The 27,277-nt window shown below is 43.1% G+C and overlaps 1 protein-coding gene across 21 annotated transcripts in view; it reads left to right on the plus strand.

Annotated features, from left to right (window-relative positions):
- Nucleotides 1-27,277, plus strand: part of sox6 (SRY-box transcription factor 6) — a 656,189-nt gene that overhangs the window by 432,331 nt on the left and 196,581 nt on the right. For all 21 annotated transcript variants that reach the window (XM_070899905.1, XM_070899904.1, XM_070899902.1 and 18 more), the window contains 2 exons: nt 2,471-2,643; nt 10,096-10,164. In XM_070899905.1, the coding sequence (XP_070756006.1) occupies nt 2,471-2,643; nt 10,096-10,164 (242 nt within the window). The remainder of the gene's footprint in view (nt 1-2,470; nt 2,644-10,095; nt 10,165-27,277) is intronic.

Raw genomic sequence — 27,277 nt, forward strand, 5'->3', positions numbered from 1 at the left:
TGTTAGCAACTTGAAATATATGAAAATTAATCAGAATCTGGATTCAAACTTTTTGGGGTAGAAATTTGGTTGCGCTGAGTGGTAATTTTATCACTTTGAAAAAGTTTGCGCCCTCCGTCCAAAAATTCGTCAGAATCGGGCGATGAGCTGACAGGGACACTAAATCAGCCGTTGCACATCAGAGCTGGGGGGACGATAACGAAAGTTTGGTCGGCAAATTTGGCGGACCCATTGCCCATGCGCGGAACTCCGAGCCAGACCCCGGGAGCAGCCGAGTCTTAAAGGCACGGCATAGTAATGCACCCATTAAAGTTTTCAAAACTACTTGTTTTCAAGCTGTACTGTTATGTCTGTCTGCTGCTAACACGGAGGCTCGTGCACTGTACTCTGTGTAAATGTTGCACTGACTGTGACCTCCGAAGGAAGTGCTTCATCATCCCTTTAAGCAGCCACCAGTTAACGACTCTGCAAGCATGTACTGGCTGTTCTTCCAGACGTTGTTCTTGGTGACCGTTAAATGAGGCGGCTGCCACCTCATCTTCCGACCGGGGCGCAAGCGAGGGCGTTGCACCAGGAATATGTCATGATCGGAGTGAGTGTCAGCAGCCAGGCGCTAATGGTTTGTGCCCTGGTGAGCCTCTATTGAATTTTCGGTCAGGGTGTTAAAAGCTGCGCTCCCGGTCGGTGACCTCTCACACTCCCATTAACGCCCACTCTGGCCGCTAACTGAGGCGTTCGGCAACCGAAAATCCAGTCTTTTATGTGGCCTCCGAAACTCCATCATAACAATAGAGCTCTTCCTCATTTGCTGAATGGATGGGACACACATCCATCCGATATGATTGGGCATTTGGGCTAAAATTAATTTGTTGATATCGTAATAAATTCAAAATACAATTTAGCTGTTTCTGAATAGAAAGAAGGCTGGCGGTTTTATTGTGGCTAATACATGTCTCTCACGTTGGGATTGAATGGATGGGTAGGTGAAAACAGCTGCACTTCACTAACAGCTGCACTTCAATTATTTAAGAGCTGTATGTCACTCAGGAGATGCAATTTGTCCATCCCTAGCCTGTACCTTTGCCCTGTAATTTTAAACGTTGCAAAGCGAGATAGATATATGTGCACTTGCCAGTCTGCTTTATTCATCCCCTTGTTACCCTGTTTTATTGTCTGGAACGATTGCCTAGAGGCTGCCTGGGACAGACATGCCTGAGCCAAACAAGCGTTACCGGCAGGGAATCTCACTTAATGGCTGCACGTTATGGAAAATTGTAGATGCATTGCCCACAATTTTCTGTCCATTAATTTTAATGGATGCACGATCATGTACAGTGCACCAGCCATTTTTCCGATATGTGGGGCTGGATGTTGAGGCTCCATCTCAGCAGCGCACCATTGCAAAGTCAGCCCTGTTGTGTTGCAGTTCACTTGCTGCGACATCAGGAATGGAGATGCTGGATAGTGGACACCAGGCCTCATTCGTGATGTCACTGGAGCTGAACTTACTGATTCCAACCAGGAAACTGTCGCAAAAAATGCAGCACAAATCCATCCAGCAGTTCTAGAGTATCAGACAGGGCAACACGGGAATGACTGAAAGCCAGTCGTATATTTGGAAATATATCCTGTCACTTGGCATTACAGGGAAAATCAGAACTGGATACTTCCCTATTAAGCCAAGTTTTAGGCCCTATGAGGTGCAAATTCGGTTGTCTAGCGCCTCAGTTAGAGGCCAGAAGGGCCGTTAAAGTGTGCACAATAGCTTAGTGACCGGGCGCACAGCACTTAGCGCCCCGCTGGAAAATTCAGTTGAGGGCTAGGGAACGTGAAACACTAGCGCCTGATTACTGACCATCAATCCGATCGTGACGTCAGTCGGGTGCAAAGACTGCACTAGCGCTCCACTCGCTAAATTCGGTCCGGCCACCTCATTTTAGTGCCCGCCACTAATCACGTCTGAAAAAACAGTCGGTACAGCCTTCCCCAGTCGATAACTGGTGGCTACTTAAAGGGACGAGGAAGCGCTTCCCTCAGAGGTCATAGTCACTGCAACATTTGCACAGAGCACAGTGCATGAGCCTTCGAGCTTGTAGCGGCAGACAGACATAACAGTACAACTTGAAAAGAAGTGATTTTGAAAACTCAGCGGGACGTGCAAACTTTTTCGAGGCGCTATACTTACCGCTCCACCTGGATTAACGCCTCAAAATGGGCGGTAACCAATTTCCAACCCTTGATATTTAAAAACATCACGAGCTGGCTTACCTCTCGACTGTATTAAGTTTGATGTTAACCTTGAGGTACAGATGAGCCATAATCTAATTGAACGCCAGAGTAGGCTCGAGGGGCTGAATGGCATGCTCCTGTTTCTATTTAGCCTCTCTCTACACGACCTATTATTAAATATGTAGAAGTTCTGCCTCCAGTTCTTGTGTTGATTCTGAATGTCATTTCTCCTCTGCTCCAGGTACGCCAGAAAGCCTTGCGGAAAAGGAACGGCAGCTGTCTGCCATGATCAACCAGTTAATTAGTTTACGGGAGCAGCTCCTGGCAGCGCACGATGAGCAGAAGAAGTTAGCGGCATCTCAAATTGAGAAACAGAGGCAGCAGATGGAGCTTGCCCGCCAGCAGCAGGAACAGGTGAGCTAGAGGCATGAAAGCCAACTCCGCCTTATTTTAACTGGGCCTGGTTATTTCAACAGCCACGTGACAAGAGGGTGAAGGTATTTCAATGAAAAATTGGGGATTTGTTGATAAAGGTGTTTCTTTATGGCCTTTCCTTCATTCTAGATGTCCCACCCCAGATATCATTACTTAGACCTGATGGACAGCCAGGTGACGTGCTGAGCTCCTCTGTAACCAACTAGTCAGAAGTGCCCAGAATGGCTCGTGTTTTCTCTCTGGGGCAAAACACCAAGCTTCTGCTTGGCACCTCACTCTAATGGCTGAGCTGAGATTAGAAACATAGAAACATAGAAACATACAAAATAGGTGCAGGAGTAGGCCATTCGGCCCTTCGAGCCTGCACCACCATTCAATATGATCATGGCTGATCATGCAACTTCAGTACCCTATTTCTGCTTTCTCTCCATACCCCTTGATCTCTTTAGCCATAAGGGACACATCTAACTCCCTTTTGAATATATCTAACGAACTGGCCTCAACAACTTTCTGTGGTAGAGAATTCCACAGGTTCACAATTCTCTGAGTGAAGAAGTTTCTCCTCATCTCGGTCCTAAATGGCTTACCCCTTATCCTTAAACTGTGACCACTGGTTCTGGACTTCCCCAACATCGGGAACATTCTTCCTGCATCTAACCTGTCCAATCCAGTCAGAATTTTATATGTTTCTATAAGATCCCCTCTCATTCTTCTAAATTCCAGTGAATATAAGCCTAGTTGATCCAGTCTCTCCTCATATGTCAGTCCTGCCATCCCGGGCATCAGTCTGGTGAACCTTCACTGCACTCCTTCAATAGCAAGAATGTCCTTCCTCAGATTAGGAGACCAAAACTGTACACAATATTCAAGATGTGGCCTTACCAAGGCCCTGTATAACTGCAGTAAGACCACCCTGCTCCTATACTCAAATCCTCTCGCTATGAAGGCCAGTATGCCATTTGCTTTCTATACCGCCTGCTGTACCTGCATGCCAACTTTCAATGACTGATGTACCATGACACCCAGGTCTCGTTGCGCCTCCCCTTTTCCTTCCTTTTTGCGCAGTCCTGCTGCCTCTAAATAGTCCAGCTTGTCTCAGCTTTTGGATGAAAGCATGAAATGAGAATAAGCCATTCAGCTCACTGTGCCCGTTATTTCCAGAGAGCATGCTCAACATACCTTATCCTGAGAGAAAGTTCTGCATCAAGACTCTCTACTTCCTAAAGATAATTGATCAAAATTCCACAATATTCATTCCCAGTCTCCAATAGTCAACCACCTCCACAGACGTAGTCTACCCCTTGCCTCACCCCAGCAGAGAAATAGTTGTCTTAATCATCTCATTCTAGACGAGTGACCAAATGTTTTGTCTTTGTCATTTAGTTGCATGTTACAGAGCTCCATGATATATATTGCAAAACACCAACCTACTATCACTGCTAAATTAAAAATAATTTTGTGTAATTAAATTCACACAAAAGCACTCTCCACAACCTGTTAGAGATGTTTTTTTTAATTTTCCGCCAATGAGGGAGCAGCACCGAGAACAGACTTTTCTGAACTATCAGGCCTGCAAAATTCAGATAGGTAAACCCAGCAGAATCAGAAATGTAAGCAAAAGTTGGGGGTAATTTTAACTTTGGGCGATAGTATAAAATTGGCACTATTGAATGAACCGCCCATTACACACCACACTCTAGTTTCCTTTCCATTGAAGTCAGTGGAGGGAAGTTTGAACATGGTGCCAATTGTACAGCCCACTCGATATCACCCATTTTAAAGTTAAAATAATTGAAACATTTCAGTACTGTTTCACATAACCATTACGTGCCATAGTTGGAACAATCTGCTATTCTAATAAATACCAATCTTGTTCCCTACCTGCTGCTTTTGAAGGAGATAATTGCTTCAGCCTCTTGTGAAAACTGTATATATTCTGTTGTATGAAACAATATGGTAGACTTTACAAATTCGCTCTCCCGCTGTGGAGTTTCATGCTCCCATTGTGGAGGTTAGTGCTCCAAAAATGCATATCGGGAATTTGGGGACAGAGGGGTAGCCAATTGGCTCCACAAGATTTTCCATTCATTAATTATAATGGAAGGAAAGTCCCATTGGCTCACTGACCTTCCCACCCAAATTCGCAACATCTGCTTCCACAGTGTAAAGCTCTGTGCCAGGCATGAGAGCTTATAAAATTCTATCGAATAACTTTCCTGGATAAAAGATTTTGGTCAGGTCAGTATCAAAATATTTCTCTCAGTCTACTATAAAGTTATTTATTCATTTTGTTTCTGCTTGAGTTTCATTAGCTAGTTCAACTTGTTCATTTGCAACAATTCAGTGTGTAGGTGATGCAAATGAGCCAGAAACCGATAACGTCCACTACTGCAAGGCCATGTCAGGAATTGCAAGTCCATCTCTAACAGGTTGTGGAGCGTGCTTTTGTGTGAATTTAATTACACAGAATTATTTTTCATTCAGCAGTGATAGTAGGTTGGTGTTTTGCAATATATATCATAGAGCTCTGTAGCATGTGACTAAATGACAAAGACAAAACATCAGTGGTAAGATGACACGAGTGCTTTGTGTGTGCTCTTGAAAAGTTGCACCAGAGCCCTGATACACTAATTGTGAAGCAGGAACCATATTGGCTTCCATTAATTTCATTGCTCTCCTGCAGAAGGCCAGGTAGTGTTCATGTAGTTGGGTAAACACTTGGAGATGGAGATTAGTCGTAACTTTAGCCAGTATTATAACCTCTTTGATATCTAGAACAATATGGTGCTGCTCATTTAATCCAGGAAATGTAGATCGTTATGATCTAATTATCAATCGGACAGCACTAGAGTTTCTTGGAGAATATGAGGTATGTAAAAGAGCTTGGATGGGGAGGGTATGGTGAGAGGGCGATTTATTTATTTTCTCCATTTTTCTGCTTTCTGTTATTTTTCTATTTACCTTCTAAATTTATATTAAAGGGGCTGTTTTTGTAAATTTTCTGTTGTGACTTCGAGTTCCATCATTTTGTGACTCTGCTGACCAACAATGTCTAATTGTTTTTTTGAAATTCTATGACAATGAATTACAAGTTGGGTAAGTGCACTGTGCACCCCACCAAGACTGCTATTGTGCTCACAGACAGGTGAGCAGGCTGCAGATGTGCATTGGAGTCTGTAAGCTCACCAACGCCGCAGGCCCAGCCTACTTCCTGGGACCAGCCAATTCGAACATTAATCCCCTACTCTTTTTTATATTCTAATAATTGCCCTCAGCAGTGCACTAAGCAGTAAGACCTTCCGTCTCTTCAAATGATCTAGTGGGTTTTTTTCTTTCCTTTGTCATTTTTTAGTTTTATTTTTTTCTATTTTCTGTGTTTTCATCTACTTATCATTCCATCGTTTAAAATAAATCCTGTTGTTTCACTCTTTTTTTACCCTCCTACTTGTAGTTCTTTTATACTCTACCTCTGCTTTCCTTCCTTAGAATTTTGTTTCTCCTATATTTAGGTTTTGCCTGACTTCCTCTGTTTTATCCCAATATTGGAAGTTCAGGGCTGTTGTCTGGTTACATGCGGCTGATTTGGAAGGCAGACTTTAGCTTGGCCATGGATTCAGGTTAGCTGAGCACTGACTCCAGGATGGGTCTGGAGTTCAACTGCTCTTGGTTCAGCTAGTATAGGCCCTGAGTAATCCTCCCAGAGACAGTGGGCTGTTGTTTACTGTATTTATTTTGTGACTTGATTTTTCACGGCAGTTTAAAAAAAAAATTTCCTTGCCAAATTTCTTTCATTCCCTTCTTAATAGGTCATGGCTCCACAGACACCTGTATTTTACCCAAGTGGCCGTTATGCATCTGGGAGCCTTAACCGTGACAGTCAGCAGGCTAATCGCTGAAGGGGAGCATTGCAACCAAGTCCGATCATGTACTCATCTGAAATTCATACATGTGCACCTCTAGGACAAGATTATTAGATAGTCATCACGAGCAAGAACTCTGTTAAATTTTTCCTTTCCCAGCATAGGGCCAATTTTAGTGTTCCAAATGCTATCTTCATTGAGATGAGCTGCTTCATCATATTCTGGGAGTCAGGCCTGGGGCCTTCCCGGTTTGTGTAGCTCAGCTCCTCACTGGATAAATTTGTTGAGTCATCGGGAAGCTCTTCATGGCAATTTAAATGACAGTTATTATCCCTGACCAAATGTTTTAGCCCTTGTATCCTGTATCGACAGGAATGGAAAACAATAGGAATTGGAAATCTAAGCTTGACACTTTCGCTTGCTGCTTTTCTCAAAGTGTCTGAATTTGTTCAGACTGGGACTTCCTGATAGGTGCTGTCGAGCTTTGAAGCCAATTTCACCGCTTCTGCCAGCCACCAATTGTTGTCATTATAATCCTGTGATGATGTTAGTTACAGTATATCTGCCTTTCTGTGAAATTGCCCTCAGGGGTTGGTCTCTGCTAAATGTAGAGGTGAGAATGAGCAGCTTCTGGAAGGTATAAGGGAACACGTTAAGAGTCCAGGAAGCAGAGGGAATAAAAAAAAAATAGACTTGTATTTATATTGCGCCTTTCAGGACATCCCAAAACACTTACATGCTTTTGAAGTGTAGTCATTGTTGTAACATTGGAAACGTGGTAGCCAAGTTGCACACAGCAAGGTCACACTAACAGCAATGATCAGATATTGAGTTTTAGTGATGTTGGTTGAGGGATAAATATTGTCCAGGACACTGTGGAGAACTCCCCTATTCTTCTTCTTCAGTTTAGCGTCTCATTTTAAACACAGCACCTCAGACAGTATATAGTACTCCCTCAGTACTGCACTGGAGTATCAGCCTAGATCCTCTCTGGAATGAAACTTGTCCTCACAGCCTTCTGACTCTGAGGCACGAGTGCTACAACTGAGACATGGCTGCCACCATATCACTTCTCTGAACTGGACATGGCAGGGAAGAACTGGAGGTCTGAGGTGATGAATAGGTGATGGAGAATGAGAAAATGAGTTGAGTTGACCAAGTCAGAGTGAAGATATGGGGGCCCGTAGGTCTGAGAGAAAAGGATTGGCATGAGGGTTCCAGGAAGCTGAAAAAGAAGGGGTAAAGGGTGTCCAGAACATTGAGGGAAGAATTCTGAGGGCTATGGGAGTGTGATGAAAAGTGTCCAGGCCCAAGCATGAGGAAAAAGGGTAAGGGATGGCTAGCTGGGAAATGTAGAGAAGATAGCCCGGGGCTGAGGATAAAGGAGAGCAGTGGTTTGAAGGGGATCGGGGATAAAGGAGTGAGGCTGGGGTGCTGTAACTTGAGGAAAAAAGCACAACTAATCCTAAATCCTAAGGAAAAGGCTCATTAGATCAGAAAAATATCGAATTGGAACACAGAAACAGAAGAGGGGGAAATTGTTTATAAATGACTGAAGAATGAAATTATAGTTTAGTCAAAGATGGTGCATGTATAAAAATATTTATGACTCAGAGGAGCATGAGTGCTGGATAAGACTGTGTTACTTATGCTCGCACCTCTTACCTCATATAGACGGCTTCGGGCAAGCAATGCAATCGCCTCGACCACTTGCCGCACATTTTGGGTGCAAGTTGGAACTTGCCCCCATTATTTCACACATAAAGAGTGGAATATAATTTTTCCTCACTGCTTATAGAATTTTGAGGTATTTTTTTAAATAGTTATTTTCTGTGTTATTTTTACTCGGCTAGTGGGGGTGGGGGAAGGGAGTATCTTGATGTGAGCTTCTGTTATTCTGAGGATTCACAAAGTACCTGTGAGAATATCTTAACCTAAAAAGAGAACAAAGTAATTGTTTTAAGATGAAAATATTTTTCGTAAGAGAATGAATCCACACCAGACCTTCATTTTATTTTTTTCACTGCCTGTGGGACAGAGCAATTGTGATGAGTTCTGGTCACCGTGGCATATGTTCGGACAGGTGACCAAAAGCTTGGTCAAAGAGGTAGACATTAAGGAGCATCTTAAAAGAAGAGAAACAGAGAGGTTTAGGGAGGGAATTCCAGAATTTAGGTTTGAAGGAAACTGCCGCCAATGGTGAAGCGATTAAAATCGGGGATACTCAAGATGCCAGGATTGGATGAGCGCAGATATCTCTGAGGGGTATAGGGCTGGAGGAGATTACAGAGATAGGGAGGGGAGAGGCCATGGAGAGATTTGAAAACATGGATGAGAATTTTAAAATTGAGGGATCTAGGTTCTAGGGGCCGCACGGAGGAGAACGATCCCCATTGTTCAAGGGATTAGGAATAATGACACAAATTGGGACTCTTCGAACTCAAAAAAAATGGGGAGCTTGTAGTGGTATACTTAAAAAAAAATGTAACAGTTCAAAGAGAGTGAAACTATATCAGTACTTTCAGATAAGACAAGGCAGCAGGCCAAGAGGGTACAGAATTCTGAAGGGAAAGTTTAAGACTGACATCAGGAAGTAGTTCTTTATATGAGAGTGATCAGTAGTTGGAATGGTGCCTAGGAAGTGTGGTTGAGACCAGAACAACTGGACTTGCTTAAGAACCAGCTTGATGCTGTAATGGGAAGTTCGTGGGATTGTGAAGAATAAGATCAAATCTGTGGAGAGGGGCGGGGTGGGGGGCTTCTTCATCCAGACCTATTTTTTGATCTTAACCCTTGGAGAAAAATTGCCATATTAGGACCGTAAAATTAGAGAACAGTTTTTTTTGAGAGTAAGGTCGCAGCCAAAAATGATCCTTATTAATGACTGGAATTAGTAATTACAATCAGGAGCTGATTGCAGCTGTGCTCCATAGTCTGATCTCGCAATCTAAAGCCAGGCATCCCCAGTTGCATCTCAGTTTTTTAAGACACAATTGTACCCACTCCACAGTCACTCCAGAGTAAAGAATGCCTTCCTAAATGGGGCTTATTAGTGAAATCATATTGACAGTCCCACCATATTATTATAGAGAGCAGTGTATAATAGAGCTCGTACATTGCGCTTGTTTTAATCAGCCTCAGATCACCAAGCTTTCCGTGTCCAAATATTTGCCCACATGCAAGCGTATACACTCAGCTTATAATGGGAAATAAGATACAAGAATACGTACAAAATAAGAAGTTAGGATGTCATTTAGATATGCAGACACGACACAGTAATTAACTGTTGACACTTGTGAATAAGCTAGCTCAAATTAATCTTGACACATTTGCAGACGAGTGATATCTTACAGTGAACACTTTGTAATTATATTTGAAAATGAAAATTAAATGACACTTAAAACTGGGTTGTCATGCTCAATGAAGCGGGAATGTAGTTAGATGGATGGGCATAATAAAAACAACTTGTTTCTCCCTTGTTGGCAGCCTATTTGAAACAGCAAAAAAAAAGTTATGTTTTGATTTATTTTGTTAATTTTGTTTTTTTAAATATATTTTTCCTCTTCTCCAGATCGCAAGACAACAGCAGCAACTATTGCAGCAGCAGCACAAAATCAACCTTCTCCAACAGCAAATCCAGGTCAGTCGCTCCCTGCCTTTCCCGGTCCCTTCCATCTTAACTGAAGTCCAGTCTCAGGTTACGTTTATATCACCCATGGATGAAGGTTTCCTGAGCTCAATGTAGTATTTTCTAAATCTCTTGAAAATGGTGTTGAATGTCAGCGATAATTTGCATTTCGATTGCACTCCTTATATACAGAAGGACGTCTCGAGAATATTTTACAGGTGGAAGAAAATAGTCAACACTGAGGAGGAGAGGAATAAGATAACGAAAAGGTTGCTGGGGGGGAGGCTGAAGGCATGAAGGCTTTTTCAAAGCTTCTTCAAAGGTAGAGCGATTTAGGGAAGGAATTCCAGAGGGCAGGGGCATGGTGGCTAAAAGAATGGCTGCTGATGGCAGAACAGAGAGAATAATGAACAAGGAATAATCTGATACATAGAAACATAGAAACATAGAAAATAGGTGCAGGAGTAGGCCATTCTGCCCTTTGAGCCTGCACCACCATTCAATAAGATCATGGCGGATCATTCAACCTCGGTACCCCTTTCCTGCTTTCTCTCCATACCCCTTGATCCATTTGGCCGTAAGGGCCATATCTAACTTTCTTTTGAATATATCTAACGAACTGGCCTCAACAACTTTCTGCAGCAGAGAATTCCACAGGTTAACCACTCTCTGAGTGAAGAAGTTTCTCCTCATCTCGGTCCTAAATGGCTGACCCCTTAATCTTAGACTGTGACCCCTGGTTCTGGCCTTCCCCAGCAACGGGAACATTCTTCCTGCCTCTAACCTGTCCAATCCCGTCAGAATTTTATATGTTTCGATGAGATCCACTCTCATTCTTCTAAACTCCAGTGATATAAGCCCAGTTGATCCAGTCTCTCCTCATATGTCAGTCCTGCCATCCCGGGAATCAATCTGGTGAACCTTCGCTGTACTCCCTCAAAAGCAAAAACGTCCTTCCTCAGATTAGGAGACCAAAACTGAAAACAATATTCCAGGTGTGGCCTCACCAAGGCTCTGTACAGACGTAGTAAGACCTCCCTGCTCCTATACTCAAATCCTCTCACTATGAAGGCCAACATGCCATTTGCTTTCTTCACCGCATGCTGTACCTGCATGCCAAACTTCAATGACTGATGTACCATGACATTCAGGTCTCGTTGCACCTCCCCTTTTCCTAATCTGTCACCATTCAGATAATATGTTGCCTTCCTGTTTTTGCCACCAAAGTGGATAACCTCACATTTATCCACATTATACTGCATCTAACACACATTTGCCCACTCACCTAACCTGTCCAAGTCACCCTGCAGCCTCTTAGCATCCTCCTCACAGCTCACACCGCCACCCAGCTAAGTATCATCTGCAAATTTGGAGATATTACATTCAATTTCTTCGTCTAAATCATTGATGTATATTGTAAATAGCTGGAGTCCCAGCACTGAACCATGCGGCACCCCACTAGTCACTGCCTGCCATTCTGAAATTAACTCTCTGCTTCCTGTCTGCCAACCAGTTCTCTAATACGTCAATACATTACCTCCAATACCATGTGCTTTAATTTTGCACACTAATCTCTTGAGTGGGACCTTGCCAAAAGCCTTTTGAAAGTCCAAATACACCACATCCACTGGTTCACCCTTGTCCAATCTACTAGTTACATCCTCAAAAAATTCTAGAAAATTTGTCAAGCATGATTTCCCTTTCCTAATCCATGCTGACTTGGACTGATCCTGTCACTGCTTTCCAAATGCGCTGCTATTTCATCTTTAATAATTGATTCCAACATTTTCCCGATCACCGATGTCAGGCTAATCGGTCTATAATTCCCTGTTTTCTCTCTCCCTCCTTTTTTAAAAACTGGTGTTACATTAGCTACCCTCCAGTCCATAGGAACTGATCCCGAGTCGATAGAATGTTGGAAAATGATTACCAATGCATCTACTATTCCTAGGGCCACTTCCTTAAATACTCTGGGATGCAGCCTATCAGGCCCTGGGGATTTATTGGCCTTCAATCCCATCAATTTCCCTAACACAATTTCCTGACTAATAAGGATTTCCTTCAGTTTCTCCTTTTCGCTAGACCCTCGGACCTCTAGTATTTCCGGAAGATTATTTGTGTCTTCCTTAGTAAAGACAGATCCAAAGTATTTGTTCAATTGGTCTGCCATTTCTTTGTTTCCCATTATAAATTCACCTGATTCTGACTGCAAAGGACCTACTAACCTTTTTCTCTTCACATATCTATAGAAGCTTTTGCAGTCAGTTTTTATGTTCCCTGCAAGCTTCCTCTCATACTTTATTTTCCCCCTCCTAATTAGACACTTTGTCCTCCTCTGCTGAATTCTAAATTTCTCCCAGTCCTCAGGTTTGCTGTTTTTTCTGGCCTATTTATATGCCTCTTCCTTGGATTTAACACTATCCCTAATTTCCCTTGTTAGCCATGGTTGAGCTACCTTCCCCTTTTTATTTTTACTCCAGACAGGGATGTACAATTGTTGAAGTTCATCCATGTAATCTATAAATGTCTGCCATTGCCTATCCACTGTCAAACCTTTAAGTATCATTTGCCAGTCTATCCTAGCCAATTCACGTCTCATACCATCGACGTTACCTTTCCTTAAGTTCAGGACCCTAGTCTCTGAATTAACTGTGTCACTCTCCATCTTAATAAAGAATTCTACCATATTATGGTCATTCTTCCTCAGGGGGCCTCGCACAACAAGATTGCTAATTAGTCCTCTCTCATTACACAACACCCAGTCTAGGATGGCCAGCTCTCTAGTTGGTTCCTCGACATATTGGTCTAGAAAGCCATCCCTAATACACTCCAGGAAATTCTCCTTCACCGCATTGCTACCAGTTTGGTTAGCGCAATCCATATGTAGATTAAAGTCGCCCATGATAACTGCTGTACCTTTATTGCGCGCATCCCTAATTTCTTGTTTGATGCCATCCCCAACCTCACTACTACTGTTTGGTGGTCTTACACAACTCTCACTAGCATTTTCTGCCCTTTGGTATTCGCAGCTCTACCCATACCGATTCCACATCATCCAAGCTAATGTCCTTCCTTACTATTGAGTTAATTTCCTCTTTAACCAGCAACGCTACCCCACCTCCTTTTTATTTCTGTCTATGTTGAATACCCCTGGATGTTGAGTTCCCAGCCTTGGTCACACTGGAGCCATGTCTCCGTAATCCCAATTATATCATAATTGTTAATAGCTGCCTGCTCAGTTAATTCATCCACTTTATTACGAATACTCCTCGCATCGAGGCACAGAGCCTTCAGGCTTGTCTTTCTAACACTCTTTGTCCCTTTAGAATTTTGCTGTAATGTGGCCCTTTTTGATTTTTGCCTTGGATTTCTCTGCTCTCCACTTTTACTATTCTCCTTTCTATCTTTTGCTTCTGTCCCCATTTTATTTCCCTCTGTCTCCCTGCATAGGTTCCCATCCCCCTGCCATATTAGTTTAACCACTCCCCAACAGCACTAGCAAACACTCCCCCTAGGGCATTGGTTCCGGTCCTGCCCAGGTGCAGACCGTCCAGTTTGTACTGGTCCCACCTCCCCCAGAACCGGTTCCAATGTCCCAGGAATTTGAATGCCTCCATCTTGCACCACTCCTCAAGCCACGTATTCATCTTAATTATCTTGCTATTTCTACTCTGACTAGCATGTGGCACTGGTAGCAATCCTGAGATTACTACCTTTGAGGTCCTACTTTTTAATTTAACTCCTAGCTCCCTAAATTCAGCTTGTCGGACCTTATCCCACTTTTTACCTATATCGTTGGTACCTATATGCACCATGACAACTGGCTGTTCACCCTCCCCCTCCAGAATGCCCTGCAGCCGCTCCGAGACATCCTTGACCCTTACACCAGGGAGTCAACATAACATCCTGGAGTCTTGGTTGCGACCGCAGAAATGCCTATCTATTCCCCTTACAATAGAATCTCCTACCCTATCGCTCTCCCACTCACGGTGCCATGAACTTGGCTGCTGCTGCCTTCCCCTGGTGAGCCATCCCCCCCAACAATATCCAAAGCAGTGTATCTGTTTTGGAGGGAGATGACCGCAGGGGACTCCCGCACTACCTTCCTACTCCTGCTCTGCCTGGTGGTCACCCATCCCCTATCTGCCTTTGTAACCTTTACCCGCGGTGTGACCAACTCACTGAACGTGCTATCCACGGCATCCTCAGCATCGCGCATGCTCCAGAGTGAATCCATCCGCAGCTCCAGTGCCGTCATGTGGTCTAACAGGAGCTTCAGCTGGATACCTTCCTGCACACATACTCGTCAGGGACACTGGAAGCGTCCCTGATTTCCCACGTGGCACAGGAGGAACATGACACGGGTCTACCAGAGAAGCAGAGGGTGTGTGCGGAGACATACGTGCTGGAAAGGCTTGCTGAGTTAGCATGGAGTGAACCCAGGCAGGAATTTGAAAGTGAAGACAAGGATATTGAAGTAGGTCACATGTTCTGGAATCCTAAACCCAAATCAGCCAATCTGAATCAAAGCAACTGAATCTTGCAAGGCCTCTTGCCCTTGTTGTAAATATGACTTCATCACAAGTGTGTGTCTGGATCATTTAAAATAATATATACTTTTAAGTAACAGTGAAAAATGGTGACATTTTCAGTCGGGTGATTGCAGTTAGAGTCAGTATTCTGAGGTCGGAAAGTCACTCAGCTCCTGAATTCTATTCAATGACCCCTTCATGGAAAATACACGTGTGGATAATAGTTGAGAACAGCAGTGGGCTTGGCTATGCTTTCCATGGTTGAATAGCTCACTGGCATTCACTGACTAGGGTGGCTCACGGGTGGGGTGGCAGAGGGCTTGGCCGGAAGTGACACTTTGTGCCACCATGAACCAGCGCCTTTGGGGCTTGGAAAAGAGGCATGCCAGAAAAAAAATTGTAATTCAAGCCGGGGAGAATTTCTAATGGCAAATGGCAGATTTCTTACAGCATCAGTGTTCACTGAGTAATCAATTTGCAGAGATTTGGCAGTCTTCTGTGCCATGACAGAGATTTTGCTACGGTTCTCCCTGGAACTGAATTAGTCCCAAAGTACCAAATAAACGCTGACACAACCCTTCCAAATCCAACCAGTTACTTGTAACTGTATGCAAGCAGAAAGGATGCATCCCCTCATAGTCTGAATAATGTTAATACACAAACATTCATGAGATTAAGTGCAGAGGACTCATTAGCCTTGAAATTACTCTGTATTGTACGAATGCTTAACACATTCATAGCAACTTCCTCTGTCGCTATTTTAACAGAGGTGTTAACTCATTTAAAATCAATGGGTAAAATGGCGGACATAGGAATTTGATATGAACACATTAAGATAATATACAGCATAATCTCAAAGCTAATATGCACAGCAGATTGGAGGCTGTTGTTCCAGCAGAGAGTGTTACATGATTGTGTGACCAAACTATATAACCCTTCTAAGTCTCTGATAGGAGAATAGCTGGGTAACTTACCTTTCTCATGCACATCCTAAGCTTGATGCTCAATGGTTTTATATTGTTTCCAAACACAATTGCTTATATCACCATCATAGGCAGTCCCTCGGAATTGAGGAAAACTTGCTTCCACTCTTAAAATGAGTCCTTAGGTGGCTGAACAGTCCAATACGAGAGCCACAGTCCCTGTCACAGGTGGGACAGATAGTCGTTGAGGGAAGGGGAGGTGGGACTGGTTTGCCGCACGCTCCTTCCGCTGCCTGCGCTTGGTTTCTGCATGCTCTCGGCAATGAGACTCGAGGTGCTCAGCGCCCTCCCGGATGCACTTCCTCCACTTAGGGCGGTCTTTGACCAGGGACTCCCAGGTATTGGTGGGGATGTTGCACTTTTTCAGGGAGGCTTTGAGGGTGTCCCTGTAATGTTTACTCTGCCCACCTTTGGCTCGTTTGCCGTGAAGGAGTTCCGAGTAGAGCGCTTGCTTTGGGAGTCTCGTGTCTGGCATGCGGACAATGTGGCCTGCCCAGCGGAGCTGATCAAGTGTGGTCAGTGCTTCAATGCTGGGGATGTTGGCCTGGTCGAGGACGCTAACGTTGGTGCGTCTGTCCTCCCAGGGGATTTGAAGGATCTTGCAGAGGCATCGTTGGTGGCATTTCTCCAGCGACTTGTGGTGTCTACTATACATGGTCCATGTCTCTGGGCCATACAGGAGGGTGAGTATTATTACAGCCCTGTAGACCATGAGCTTGGTGGCAGTTTTGTGGGACTGGTCTTCAAACACTCTTTTCCTAAGAAGGCCGAAGCAATACATATTGCTTATGTATGACTACAATAAAACTTGGAGAACTGAATATTGTTTCACTGAAGGTAAGCGAGACGTTGTATGGGTGGAATAGTCTGTGGCCGGAGACGCATATGGAAAGAGCAAAGTAGTTTATACTGGCCCCATGTCACAGACTACTTCATCAATATGGTTTCCCCATGCATCTATCCCAATCAAGCAGCCCACAAAATGGATGAGAACTGTATGGAGAAAGCACTTTGCGGCACACAACAGTATAGATGGAGCAATCTATAGCTCATGCAGGTCTTTATGCACAGAAATGTCCATGGCATGGGGAGAGATGAACCATGTGGACGGAACAGTCATTGCAATAGGGGGAATCAAATGGAAAAATGGGGTCATGGCACAGGGGAAACTCGAGGGACAGAGGGAGATATATGGAGGGCTCAGTCTGCAGAACAAGGGGAATGCGTAGAATGTGGACTGAGTGAGGAAGTCAGTGGACAAATGAAGATCCTTCTAGATTAAGAACTGAATTAACAATGGACCAATTAAAAAGTGAGATGAGTATTTCGCTGTTCTGATAAAGCTCTAAAGAAGCACGAGGAAACTTAACGGCCAATCTTGTCCGAGCAGAAATGTTCAAACACTTAAAACACTCTGACTATTATTTATGTTTTTTTTTTACACAGCAAGGTCTTTTGATTAGATAACTTGAAAAACTTCAGGCAAAGTCCCCGCCAGACAGAAAATTAAAATGCGCTGCTATCTTCTGCTTTGCTTTGCTTACCAGGTCTGTGGCACATGAGCTGTTCAAATGACACGTTTTATTTTAAAACAAATTCTGCTCAGGTCCTTTTTAACAAATGAAAGAATCCAAATTTTCTGCAAATTACAATGCTAATTATTTGTACAATTTTTGCATTACTTTTCAGGAATGTGTGAGGCACTTTTCACACATACTGGATCTGTTGGGAGTTAGCAAACTAACACCTGTAAAACACATTTCTTAACAAATTCTTTGTGTATTTCAGTTCACGGTGAGTTACTCCAGTCTTGTTAAATAAAAGGACAGATGGATGTGTTATATGATTTTTTAATTTTAATTAGACCACACAAAAAAGTTGTCCTGATTCTTCTCTTATCATGGGTCTGATGAGAAGTTACTGTAGGGGACAAGCCTTGTCCTACCTGCAGAAGTCGACTTCCTGAGAACCTGTTACACCATAAAGCTTGTGCTGCATGGAATTTGCTGCTCAGCTGATGAAGGCATTTTTCTATCTGCAGCTTAGTCATCCAGCCCAGGAAGGTCCCAGGTTTGTCTTCCACTCTGTACTTAACAAGCTGATCTCAGCTGGGAGCGGCAGGCTTGCTACAGTTGTCTTCAATGTTGTAGTGTTCAGGGAAAAAAAATCAGCCGATGTTCCTGTTCCTGATTACTAGCCAGTGCACATATTGGCGAGGACAAGTTTAGGTTTGTTGTGGTGCCCTCTACAGACAAGTTAACCTGCTGCCTCGCAAACTAAGGTCCCTCGGGAAGAATAACCATTTGACTGAAGTACTAGAGGGAAAAATCAGCCAGGACTTCCATTCTTGTTGCTTAAAAACATAGAAACATAGAAAATAGGTGCATGAGTAGGCCATTCGGCCCTTCTAGCCTGCACCGCCATTCAATGAGTTCATGGCTGAACATGCAACTTCAGTACCCCATTCCTGCTTTCTCACCATACCCCTTGATTCCCCTAGTAGTAAGGACTTCATCTAACTCCTTTTTGAATATATTTAGTGAATTGGCCTCAACAACTTTCTGTGGTAGAGAATTCCACAGGTTCACCACTCTCTGGGTGAAGAAATTCCTCCGCATCTCGGTCCTAAATGGCTTCCCCCTTATCCTTAGACTGTGTCCCCTGGTTCTGGACTTCCCCAACATTGGGAACATTCTTCCTGCATCTAACCTGTCTAACCCCGTCAGAATTTTAAACGTTTCTATGAGGTCCCCTCTGATTCTTCTGAACTCCAGTGAATACAAGCCCAGTTGATCCAGTCTTTCTTGATAGGTCAGTCCCGCCATCCTGGGAATCAGTCTGGTGAACCTTCGCTGCACTCCCTCAATAGCAAGAATGTCCTTCCTCAGGTTAGGAGACCAAAACTGTACACAATACTCCAGGTGTGGCCTCACCACGGCCCTGTACAATTGTAGCAACACCTCCCTGCCCTTGTACTCAAATCCCCTCGCTATGAAGGCCAACATGCCATTTGCTTTCTTAACCGCCTGCTGTACCTGTATGCCAACCTTCAATGACTGATGTACCATGACACCCAGGTCTCGCTGCACCTCCCCTTTTCCTAATCTGTCACCATTCAGATAATAGTCTGTCTCTCTGTTTTTACCACCAAAGTGGATAACCTCACATTTATCCACATTATACTTCATCTGCCATGCATTTGCCCACTCACCTAACCTATCCAAGTCGCTCTGCAGCCTCATAGCATCCTCCTCGCAGCTCACACTGCCACCCAACTTAGTGTCATCCGCAAATTTGGAGATACTACATTTAATCCCCTCATCTAAATCATTAATGTACAGTGTAAACAGCTGGGGCCCCAGCACAGAACCTTGCGGTACCCCACTAGTCACTACCTGCCATTCTGAAAAGTCCCCATTTACTCCTACTCTTTGCTTCCTGTTTGACAACCAGTTCTCAATCCATGTCAGCACACTACCCCCAATCCCATGTGCTTTAACTTTGCACATTAATCTCTTGTGTGGGACCTTGTCGAAAGCCTTCTGAAAGTCCAAATATACCACATCAACTGGTTCTCCCTTGTCCACTCTACTGGAAACATCCTCAAAAAATTCCAGAAGATTTGTCAAGCATGATTTCCCTTTCACAAATCCATGCTAACTTGGACCTATCATATTACCTCTTTCCAAATGCACTGCTATGACATCCTTAATAATTGATTCCATCATTTTACCCACTACCGATGTCAGGCTGACCGGTCTATAATTCCCTGTTTTCTCTCTCCCTCCTTTTTTAAAAAGTGGGGTTACATTGGCTACCCTCCACTCCATAGGAACTGATCCAGAGTCAATGGAATGTTGGAAAATGACTGTCAATGCATCCACTATTTCCAAGGCCACCTCCTTAAGTACTCTGGGATGCAGTCCATCAGGCCCTGGGGATTTATCGGCCTTCAATCCCATCAATTCCCCCAACACAATTTCCCGACTAATAAGGATTTCCCTCAGTTCCTCCTCCTTACTAGACCCTCCGAACCCTTTTATATCCGGAAGGTTGTTTGTGTCCTCCTAAGTGAATACCGAACCAAAGTACTTGTTCAATTGGTCCGCCATTTCTTTGTTCCCCGTTATGACTTCCCCTGATTCTGACTGCAGGGGTCCTACGTTTGTCTTTACTAACCTTTTTCTCTTTACATATCTATAGAAACTTTTGCAATCCTTCTTAATGTTCCCTGCAAGCTTCTTCTCGTACTCCATTTTCCCTGCCCTAATCAAACCCTTTGTCCTCCTCTGCTGAGTTCTAAATTTCTCCCAGTCCCCGGGTTCGCTGCTATTTCTGGCCAATTTGTATGCCTTGGCTTTAATGCTATCCCTGATTTCGCCAGACAGGAATGTACAATTGTTGTAGTTCATCCATGCGGTCTCTAAATGTCTGCCATTGCCCATCCACAGTCAACCCCCTAAGTATCATTCGCCAATCTATCCTAGCCAATTCACTCCTCATACCTTCAAAGTTACCCTTCTTTAAGTTCTGGACCATGGTCTCTGAATTAACTGTTTCATTCTCCATCCTAATGCAGAATTCCACCATATTATGGTCACGCTTCCCCAAGGGGCCTCGCACAACGAGATTGCTAATTAATCCTCTCTCATTACACAACACCCAGTCTAAGATGGCCTCCCCCCTAGTTGGTTCCTCGACATATTGGTCTAAAAAACCATCCCTTATGCACTCCAGGAAATCCTCCTCCACCGTATTGCTTCCAGTTTGGTTAACCCAATCTATGTGCATATTAAAGTCACCCATTATAACTGCTGCACCTTTATTGCACGCATCCCTAATTTCATGTTTGATGCCCTCCCCAACATCACTACTACTGTTTGGAGGTCTGTACACAACTCCCACTAATGTTTTTTGCCCTTTGGTATTCTGCAGCTCTACCCATATAGATTCCACATCATCCAAGCTAATGTCCTTCCGAACTATTGCCTTAATTTGCTCCTTAACCAGCAATGCTACCCCACCTCCTTTTTCTTTTATTCTATCTTTCCTGAATGTTGAATACCCCTGGATGTTGCATTCCCAGCCCTGATCATCCTGGAGCCACGTCTCTGTAATCCCAATCACATCATATTTGTTAACATCTATTTGCACAGTTAATTCATCCACCTTATTGCGGATACTCCTTGCATTAAGACACAAAGCCTTCAGGCTTGTTTTTTTAACACCCTTTGTCCTTTTAGAATTTTGCTGTACAGTGGCCCTTTTTGTTCTTTGCCTTGGGTTTCTCTGCCCTCCACTTTTCCTCATCTCCTTTCTGTCTTTTGCTTTTGCCTCCTTTTTGTTTCCCTCTGTCTCCCTGCATTGGTTCCCATCCCCCTGCCATATTAGTTTAAATCCTCCCCAACAGCACTAGCAAACACTCCCCCTAGGACATTGGTTCCGGTCCTGCCCAGGTGCAGACCGTCCGGTTTGTACTGGTCCCACCTCCCCCAGAACCGGTCCCAATGCCCCAGGAATTTGAATCCCTCCCTGCTGCACCACTGCTCAAGCCATGTATTCATCTGTGCTATCCTGCGATTCCTACTCTGACTAGCACGTGGCACTGGTAGCAATCCCGAGATTACTACTTTTGAGGTCCTACTTTTTAATTTAGCTCCTAGCTTGTGGGTTCATACTCCAGGATCAGTCAGCACTTACAGGAGAGGATGGGAAAAAACAATTCTCATCGCTCTCTGAACATGTACTTCCTTCACTCGTCATTGTTTTTTAAAATTCCATTCATTGTTTTTGGTACTGATCTGTTAACCTGAAAGGTGAGATGCTAGAAAGAAAACATAAGAAAATACAAATGAGAAAAGGCCATTCAGCCCATCAAGTGGATCCTACCACAGACCATTTAAAATTTACCATAATCCTATCATGGATTTTAATGTCATGGGAAAAAGTTCTTTATAAATACTTCCTGGTCTCCAAAGGTTATAAGAACATAAGAAATAGGAGCAGGAGTAGGCCATTTGACCCCTCGAGGCTGCTCCGCTATTCAATAAGATCATGGCTGATCTGATCATGGACTCAGCTCCACTTCCCTGTCCGCTCCCCATAACCCTTTACTCCCTTATCACTCAAAAATCTGTCTATCTCCGCCTTAAATATATTCAATGACCCAGCCTCCACAGCTCTCTGGGGCAAAGAATTCCATAGATTTACAACCCTCTGAGAGAAGAAATTCCTCCTCAGCTCTGTTTTAAATGTCCCCTAGTTATAATTTCCATGAGTGGAAATAGCCTCTCTGCATCCACCTTGTCGAGCCCCCTCATTATCTTATATGTTCCGATAAGATCACCTCTCATTCTTCTGAACTCCAACCTACTCAACCGAGCTTCATAAGTCAACCCCCTCATCTCCGGAATCAGCCTAGTGAACCTTCTCTGAAAAGCCTCCAATGCAAGTCTATCCTTCCTTACATATGGAGACCAAAACTGTACGCAGCACTCCAGGTATGGCTTCACCAATACCCTGTACAGTTGTAGCAGGACTTCTCTGCTTTTCATCATCATCATCGGCAGTCCCTCAAAATGAGGATGACTTGCTTCCATGCCAAAAAAAAGGATGAGTTCACAGGTGTTTCGAAAAAAGGACCCGAACAACATCCTGAAGGGTGGAAGATGCCTGTGCGTGGATTTTTTTAACGTGGGATGGCTATTGCACACCGGCCACTATACGGGCTTGACAGAGCTAGGTCTTGGTCCAGTGGCAAGGATTACCCAAGATATACTCTATTCCCACTTGCAATAAAGGTAATATTTGCCTTCCTGATTACTTGCTGTACCTGCATACTCACTTTTTTGTGTTTTATGCACAAGGACCCCCAGGTCCCTTTGTACTGTAGAACTTAACAATTTTTCTCCATTTAAATTATAATTTGCTTTTCTATTTTCTCTGCCAAAGTGGATAACCTCACATTTTTCCACATTATACTCCAGCTTCCAAATTTTTGCCCACTCACTTAGCCTGTCTATATCCTCCTCACAATTTGCTTTCCCACCCATTTTTGTATCATCAGCAAACTTGGCTACATTACACTCGGTCCCTTTATCGAGGTCATTAATATAGATTGTAAATAGTTGAGGCCCCAGCACCGATCCCTGCGGCAACCCGCTAGTTACTGTTTGCCAACCGGAAAATTACCCATTTATCCCAACTCTCTGTTTTCTGTTAGTCAGCCAATCGTCAATCCATGCTAATATATTACTCCCAGCCCCGTGAATTTTGATCTTGTGCAGTAACCTTTTATGTGGCACCTTATGGAATGCCTTCTGGAAATTCAAATACACCACATCCACTGGTTCCCCCTTATCCACCCTGCGCATTACATCCTCAAAGAACTCTAGCAAATTTGTCAAACATGATTTCCCTTTCATAAAACCATGCTGACTCTGCTTGATTGAATTATGCTTTTCCAAATGTCCCGCTACTGCTTCCTTAATAATGGACTCAAGCATTTTCCCAATCACGGATATTTAGTTTTCTTTGCAGTTTCTTTTAAAAGTTTCCCAATCCTCTGACCTCCCACTAGTCTTGGCCACCTTGTATGCCCTTGTTTTCAATTTGATACCATCACTTATTTCCTTAGTTAGCCATGGATGGTTATTCCTTTTCTTACATTCTTTCCTTCTCATTGGGATATATTTTTGTTGTGAGTTATGAAATACCTCCTTAAATATCTGCCACTGCCCATCAACCGTCCCATACTTTAATCCATTTTCCCGGTCCAATTTAGCCAACTCTAACCTTATATCTTTGTAGTCTCCTTTATTTAAGCTTAGGACACTAGTTTGAGATCCAACTTTCTTACCCTCCAACTGAATTTGAAATTCAACCATGCTATGGTCACTCATTCCAAGGGGATCCTTTACTAAGAGATTATTTATTAATCCTGCCTCATTTCACAGTACCAGATCTAAGATCGAGTACTCCCCGGCTGGTTCCGCAACGTATTGTTCAAGGAAACTATCCTGGATGCACTCTATGAACTCTTCCGCAAGGCTACCTTGGCTAATTTGCTTTGTCCAATCAATATGAAGATTAAAATCACCCATGATTATTGCCGTTCCTTTCTTACAAGCCTCCATTATTTCTTGATTTATAATCCATCCAACAGTGTGGCTACTGTTAGGGGGCCTATCGACTACACCCACCAATGACTTTTTCCCCTTTCTATTCCTTAACTCCACCCAAACTGATTCAACATCTTGATTTTCTGAGCCAATATCGTTTCTCACTAACACACTGATCCCATCCTTTATTAGCAGAGCTACCCCACCTCCTTTTCCTTTCTGTCTGTCCTCCTGAATTGTCAACTACCCATGAATATTTATTTCCCAGTCCTGGTCACCTTGCAACCATGTCTCTGTAATGGCTATCAGATCATACCCATTTGTATCTATTTGTGCCGTCAACTCATCTATTTCGTTACAAATGCTACATGCATTCAGATAAAGAGTTTTAAAATTTGTTTTTTTTTAACCATTTTTCATGCTTTGACCCCATTTTCTAATTCACTGTTATGATTATACATTCTCTCCCTTCCTAGCAAGAAATCACTGGTCACGGGGCATGCAGCAGTAAGTTAAAAGAACTAGGAATGAAGTAGGCATGCAAATGTTTTTTCTTCGTCTGGTGAAATCCAAAACCAATATAAAGAAAGCCAACTTTGAAAATCTTGTGATAAAATCCAAAACAATTCCTTAAAGTAGTCAGTGAAAGAAGAACAGCACAGAGATTCAGGATTAGCCTGGCTCATTTTTAACCCATGTAAGCGATGCTAAGCAACGGTGGATGGGGTTGTCAAGGAGAAGCAAGTCACTGTCCCACAGAGAGGGAGACAAAATCAGAAACACATCACCACTCATCTTCTCGAAGCTGGATGAAAAGCAACAGCAGAGGCCTAGGAGGAGGTGACCTACTAGGCTAGGCTAAATACGACATAGTGTGAGGAGAATACTCGGTAAAGAAAAGAAGAAAAAATAATGCATTAAGGAAAAGTTGAGAATTAAAAATGAATGGAATAATGTTTGCATTAAATTTCTAAATTATATTATCAGAGATTCTGAAGAGAGGTTTCCGGGCATATAAAGGTGCAAAAGCATTTCATTCAGATATGTTGTTGTGCTTGTTAGTGAGTCTCTGGTTTTGACAGCCACAAATCTGATGGCAGCAAAAGAACTGGAATGGGGTTGCACCTCTCTGCAGAGTTCCTGCTTTATCTTCCTATGCCTTCCTGTCGCTGTAGAATCTGTTTGTTATACGCTATCTGTTGCCTCAGTAATCACTCCCCCAGTCAAATGAAGTTAAGGTACGGAAATGAGTTATTGCAGGGGGGATGACAAGACTATGGCGAGGAAGATGGTTTATTCTGTTTTGCTGTGCTTGATCAGTAGGAAGCCCAGTTAAATCTCACTGTTGCGTGCTTGATGTACACTGTTGTGTCATTGAGCTGTGTCTGTGTACTGTGTTTGGCAGGGAAAGGGCAGCCCAAGAGTAATTATAATTATTCTCTTTGACTCTGGAGACCATTCCTTTTTTGTTATTTATCGTGTAAGTGATACCCTCCCTACGAGCTCAGTTAGGGAATGTACACGTTCCAAATCAACTCGGCTAAGGAAATCTGACACTTCAATTGGCACACTACAAGAGTCTGATGTGTCTTTGAAAGAAGACAGAAGATCTAAACAGAACAAATAGGTTGGGCCCATTACATGCCGGTGTTGAGGTAAACCTCACAGCCATTATCTGCAAATTCATAGCTGTAATTTAAAAAGAAAAAAAGACACATTACTTTTCTTCCCTCACTCGATGTGTTTTTCCTCTCAGCCCCCTCCTTCATTAGCTAAAAAGAGATGTCCTTTTTTTTAAAAAAAAAAACAAAGTCCAATATTTAATTTTTATTTTTAACAGGCTACCCCTCATTAACCAAAAGGGCAGCTAATTGAATAGAAGATGGCTTTCGCCCTTTGAAGTGCTAGATGGTATTTGCAGCTGTCAGACTATGCCCACTGCGTCTGTAATTCAGACTTTGTAAAATGATTTTCAGTGTGTTTCTCCTTGGAACACCGAACTCTAGGTTAGATAAATACACCCTTAGGACATTTTGAATTCATTAAAACTAATTTTTTTTGTTGTTCTAATAGTGGAACTATGTTCTCTCCTTGGCTCACCTGTGCAGCTGGGCCAGCCCGCAGTGTGCTGGAACCATTCTCCATCATTGCTGTTGTTGACATGGACCAATGAGCCCTTAAAGGAGCGTCATCAGCAGGGTTTTGTAATGAGGACAGAAATTCTTTACCAAGCAAAAAGCAAATAAGAAGAACTTTTCCATCCGCAGTGGAGATGGAGGGAATGAGATGCCCATAACCGAGTTGAAGCATGAGAAATTAGCCAGCGCAATCAGGAAAGCACCCACTCGCGGTGGAGTGAATATGGGGAAATGTAAAAATGGGATAACGTAGTGGGGAGAGTAACCAGCTAATAGGGTAATTGATTCCGAGTGTTGCTATATTGTTCATGAAGATTTGAAAAGATTTTTTGTCTTGCAGCTTGATCTCCAGGAGACTGAGATTATCAAGACTTTCTTGGATATATGAGGGTGACATGGGCACGTACTGGGGATGCACAAAGATGACCTTTTGGACTTTAGTAATTAACACACTTGTATCAATCAGTTGGGTTAATATCCCTAATAATTCCTGATTTATAGTACTGGACATTAATCACCATTAGACACAATGTCAAAGCAATTTCTTGGCCCTGGTCTACCAGTTGCTAAGAAATAGATCAGGCAGGCATGGATATCTATGCGTATGACATCAGTCACTGATAATTAGATGGATATTGTAGATCAGCCAGAACTTGAATAATTAGCATTCATTAAGACACTTTTTCCAAATAAAACCTGGGTTCTTCTGGAAAAGTTTAAGGTGTTCATGACGTTTCTCGACCCAGGAGAACCTAGGGACTCTGGCTTAGAAAATTACAGTTGATGATATTGGTCTACAAAAGCTGAACATATTTGGATAACTTTCATTTGTCCACTGTTTTAATACTGACATTGGCCCATTTATTTTAAATGGTTTAACACCTGTGCTTAAACAGCAAGCAGAAGAATGTCATACAAATACATTGAGCATTTGTCAGTTACTGTTGCCAAATGTAATTTCTAGAATAATTTTTTGTATGGTAATATGTTTGATTTTTATATGTCTAGAGGTTAACTCGATAATTAAAAACTGAAGGTTTAATTTGTAGATTAAATCTTCAAATCTACTGCTGTTGAAAAGACTGGAGCAACCACGCAGTACACTCACATCATAGATGCATATTGGTTCTGGTTGGAAACCCTAACACTAGTGCAACGCTCACACATTAAAGAAAGTAAGAACTTCCATTTGTGTACCGTTTGCCACATCCTCGGGATGACCCAAAGCACTTTACAAACCAATGGATTTCTTTGGAAATGCAATCACTGTTATGTAGCCAAATGCAGCCAATTTATTTAAGGTCAGAGCACCGAGAGAAGTAGCTGCTCTTCTTCAAATGATGGCATGAAAA

This window comes from Pristiophorus japonicus, chromosome 14 (assembly GCF_044704955.1).
Source record: "Pristiophorus japonicus isolate sPriJap1 chromosome 14, sPriJap1.hap1, whole genome shotgun sequence".
Lineage (NCBI taxonomy): Eukaryota > Metazoa > Chordata > Chondrichthyes > Pristiophoridae > Pristiophorus > Pristiophorus japonicus.